General features: G+C 37.1%; 1 protein-coding gene across 1 annotated transcript; it reads right to left on the reverse strand.

The window, feature by feature from the left end:
* Positions 1–2,852: 2,852 nt before the first annotated feature.
* On the reverse strand, positions 2,853–3,570 carry LOC109704782 (umecyanin-like; the record flags this gene model as incomplete). The annotated part of the gene is given in 1 exon segment (XM_020225565.1): positions 2,853–3,570. A coding segment is annotated over 1 exon segment (423 nt), but the record flags the coding sequence as incomplete, so codon positions are not given.
* Positions 3,571–4,527: the final 957 nt, after the last annotated feature.

A 4,527-nucleotide genomic window follows, 5' to 3' on the forward strand; every position in this document is an offset into this window, starting at 1 on the left:
TATATATATATATATATATATATATATAGTGTAGAACTATTATGCTATCGAAAATATAGAGGATTTGATGTTTTTAAATTTTTGACCCTTTGCTTAAAAATTGTATGGTTGGGATGATTGCGGTCTCCTCTATGATTAAATAATACTCTTAGGATTCAGTGGTCTCTACAAAGTAATAATAATATTAATCTAAAGATAAGAAACGATTAAAGAAATTGATCTAAGAATCAAAAAATCGAAAGCACCAGATCTCTATACTTTCAATAGCATAGTAGCTCTACTATATATATATATTCGAGCTTTTCGAGCTTTTCGAGCCTAATTCGAACGAGCCGAGTAATACTCAAGCTCGACTTGAAATGAATTTCGAGCCTTTTTTTTTGTTCAAGCTCGGCTCATTTAATTTCGAGTCGAGCTCGAGCGAGCCAAATATCGAGTCGAACGCGAGTCGAACGCGAGCCGGCTCGCTCATTTGCCAGCCCTAGGTGGGATGATGAACACCAGGCGCACGGATATACAGTTTCACTCAAAAGTAGACAACTTTATAACTCAAAAGATTCTCTTCTTTGATGAGAGCTTTTTTTTTTTTTTAGAATAATAATTTTTCTATGCTATTTTACAAAGCATCGAAGCATGAGGTTCGATATCAATTTCAACTTATATACTCATAAAAAAAATTAATAGAGATTTGTCTGAATTACTATCGGTGGTAGAACATAAATAACCTTGAATCAAATACTATTATAGCTACTCATACCAAATCCAAACCATTTAAGAACTAAAATTAAATAGCAAATATTATTTTTTTAATATCAATATTCTTCTAACTCTACTAAATTCGTAATTATTATTTAAATAATTTCGCATCACGGACGGAGGATTCCCAAAAAAAAAAAAAAAAAAAAAAAATTTATGATGGCAGCGCCAAACCGACGGCAGCGGCCAGCGCACAAAGGAAAGGAAAAGCGCGATGGCACGCATCCACATGTGACTGAATATGTGACATGAGGATGACACAGACACTTCATGGCCGCTTTCGACCGTGGCATCCGCATTTTTCTTTCCCATGAGCTGGCCGATTCCAAAGTTAAATTACAAGCGAAAACTTCCCCCTCGTTAATTTCCACCCTTCGTCAGTCTATTAATGCGTCCGCGTCCCTCACCCCAGCTTTCTATCTATTTATTTATATATATTCTCTCTCTCTCTCTTTATTATGTCCGTCTCTATTAGCTATACGCGGTGCAGGTATAGGCATCTCCCTCTCTCTAGAATTGAGCTAGAATATTTTTAAAAGTATTAGACTTGTGCAGGTATAGGCATCTCTCTCTCTAGAATTGAGCTAGAATATTTTTAAAAGTATTAGGCTCCTTGGTGCTTCTACTTTTTTAACCTTTAAATCTACTCTTTAAATACTAATAACCTTTGGATCAAACACTATTCTATCTACCACCACCTATCACCATCATCCCAATCTCACATCTCTCCAATCAAAAGCTAAAAACTCACAAGCACCAACCCATTGATACTTTTGGAAGTATTCTAGCTCTATATATATATATATATATATATATATATATATATATATANCCGAACATCGAAAACAAAGTGGAAGCACGGAGCCCTCCGTGCTTCCATTAGCATCCTAGCCGCACTCATATATATATATAGTGAAAATAAAAATCTCATAAAACATGATGATAAAAAACTTGAATTTAAGATCAGAGGCACTGATCTTACTCTAAATAGTGAAAAGAATTTTCTATAAAAATTTAATCAGATTTGGATTGTTTTACACCGTTAAATTCACAAACGCATCACATCTACCATTAAAATTGTTAATTTTGAGACATTTTGATCACTACCCAAATGATGTCGAAAAATTATGAAATTTAGTTTCCAAATACTTTTAATAGTATAGATCAAGTCTAACGGAGCCGATCGTTGATTTGGAAGCCGTATCATTGAAAACAACTTGGTAGTACGGAGGTATATATATATATATATATATAGTCTAGAGCTACTATGCTATCGGAAGTATAGAGCATCTGATGCTTCCAACTTTTTGACCATTGGATCAAAAATTATACGGTTAGGATGATTGCAGTCCCCCCATTGTTGAGTAGTACCTCTAAGGTTGAGTGGTCCCCACAGGTTAATAGTGTTAATCCAAAGGTTAGAAATGATTGAAGGGGTTAATTTAAGGGCTAAAAAATCGGAAGCACATCCTTTATGCTTTCAATAGCATAGTAGCTCTACTATATATATATATATGTGTGTGTGTGTGTGTGTGTGTGTGTACCAGATCCTTTATACTTCCAATAGCATAGTAGCTCTACTATATATATATAATTGAGTTAGAATATTTTTAGAAGTACCAACCCCTTGGTACTTCTAAGTTTCTATCTCTTAGATCTACTTCTTGATTACTAATAGTTTTTGCATCAAGCACTATTCCACCTAACACTACCTACCACCGTCATCTCAAACTCACATCTCTTCATTCAATGACTAAAAACTCAAAAGCACCACCTTTATGGTGCTTTTGAGAGTATTTTAGCTCAACTCGATTCCTCATCTTAATTCTTGATCATCATTCTATTTATTTTGTCTCCGGCAATACTCGTGGATCACTTTTATTCCACCCCGCTAGATAACGATTGAAAATGGCAATGAATATTTAATTAAAAATGGGACTGTAATATATGTAAAGCAACAGGATATATAATTGACACTCGGAGACTTTTAGAACTTTTTGTCACAAACTCCAATAATTGTCACAGGGAAATTAAAGAATAGAAGAAAAGAGTGAGAAAAAGAAAACAAAAAAAGAAAAAAAAAGAAAAACCACGACTTCAAAAATCAATGCATTGCAGCAAAAAAAACTTAACAACAACAGGAACAAGTGTCGTAGGGGCATGCAGGGACTAATTAAGGACTGCCGATAAACAAATAAACAAACACCAATAACGATCATACATATATAATAATAAACGCACTCTCAGTTTAAAAAACTATATATATAATTAATTATTATTATTATTATGAGTCAGACGACCCACGCATGTGCTGGCTACGGCCTAGCTAGGAACAAATCAATCAACCGGAATCGCTAAATTCAAAGAACACTCGCTGGCTAGCTAAGCTAGCTAGTGCTGCGCGAAGCCGCCGGCTGCCGCTGCTGCTGCTGCTGCGGATAGAAGCGCCAGCAGCCACACCGCGGATCCGGAAGGAGGTGCGGCGGCAGATGAGCTGCCGGGCGGGGGGGCGGCGCCGGGGGATGCGGGCGCGGGTGCCGAGGGCGGCGTAGGCGTCGTGGGAGCTTCTGGGGCGGGCCCGCCGGGAGGCGGAGCCGATGGCCCGGACGGGGACGGGGACGGGGACGGCGCTGGTCCGGCGGCGGCGGAGACGTTGACGGCGAGCTTCTGGCCGAAGGAGCAGTGGGTGGGGACGCCGCAGATGTAGTAGTGGGCGCCCGGCGCCTTCAGCGTCACGGTGGCGGGCCCCGTCGTCAGGGTGGGCCCCACCGTGCCCTGGGTCGAGCACCCGTCGTACCCCGCCTTGCCCACCGGNATAAATGGAATATTTCTTGATAATTCATCATTTTATTTTTCTCATTCCCATAAAATCCAATTTTATTTTCTATTTCTATTCCAATTAGGAACCAAACACGCCCCATAAATATATTATGCGATAATGGTATGGACCATGTTATGCCCACTTGCGAGTAGGGGTGGAAACGAGCCAAGCTCGAGCGAGCTTACCTTGGCTCAAATTCGGCTTGAAATTAATTTCAAGCCTAAATTTAAGCTCAAACTTGGATTGAAATTAATTCGAGCCGAGCTCGAGAGAGCCTAATTGCAAGTCGAGCGAGCTCGAGCCCTAAACGAGCCGCTTGAAATTCTCAACATTTTACGATCAATAGTTTAATTTGTATAGAACATTATCTATAATTTGATATAAAAATATGTCTAATAATTCAAAGTACAAAATAATTATATGAAATATAGTATTATAATATGACAAAAAATAATTTATGAGTTGAATATCTAATTTTTTCAGTCTCACATGTCTTTTCTTCCGCCTTCAATCTCTATATTATTCATTTTCATTTACGCAGTCAAAAATAAATAAATTATATAGATAAATATTGGATTAAACTATCCGATCATATATAACTAAAATTAAAATTTTATATGAATAATAATTTTTTACTTTAAAAATATTCTGTATATTTTCTCAAACATACAATTAAAGATAGGCAACGGCGGGTATATGATGTTACTTGGTAACTTAGAGGGCTTCCGGCTTGGCCACTTAGGGTGAGAGATAGAAAAAGAGAGAGAGAAACATATTGAAAATTTAGAGCTCTGTAAAAAAAAGAAAAAAAGGAAAATTATATAAATTTAGTAAAATTTTGCTCTTTTATTTGTCTATTGGATTTGTTTTTATGGGCCAACAACATTGGGCCAATTTTAACTAAACTCAGATTATTCACTCAGCCTATATATAATTAAAATATATTATAT

Source organism: Ananas comosus, unplaced genomic scaffold (genome assembly GCF_001540865.1).
Source record: "Ananas comosus cultivar F153 unplaced genomic scaffold, ASM154086v1, whole genome shotgun sequence".
Lineage (NCBI taxonomy): Eukaryota > Viridiplantae > Streptophyta > Magnoliopsida > Poales > Bromeliaceae > Ananas > Ananas comosus.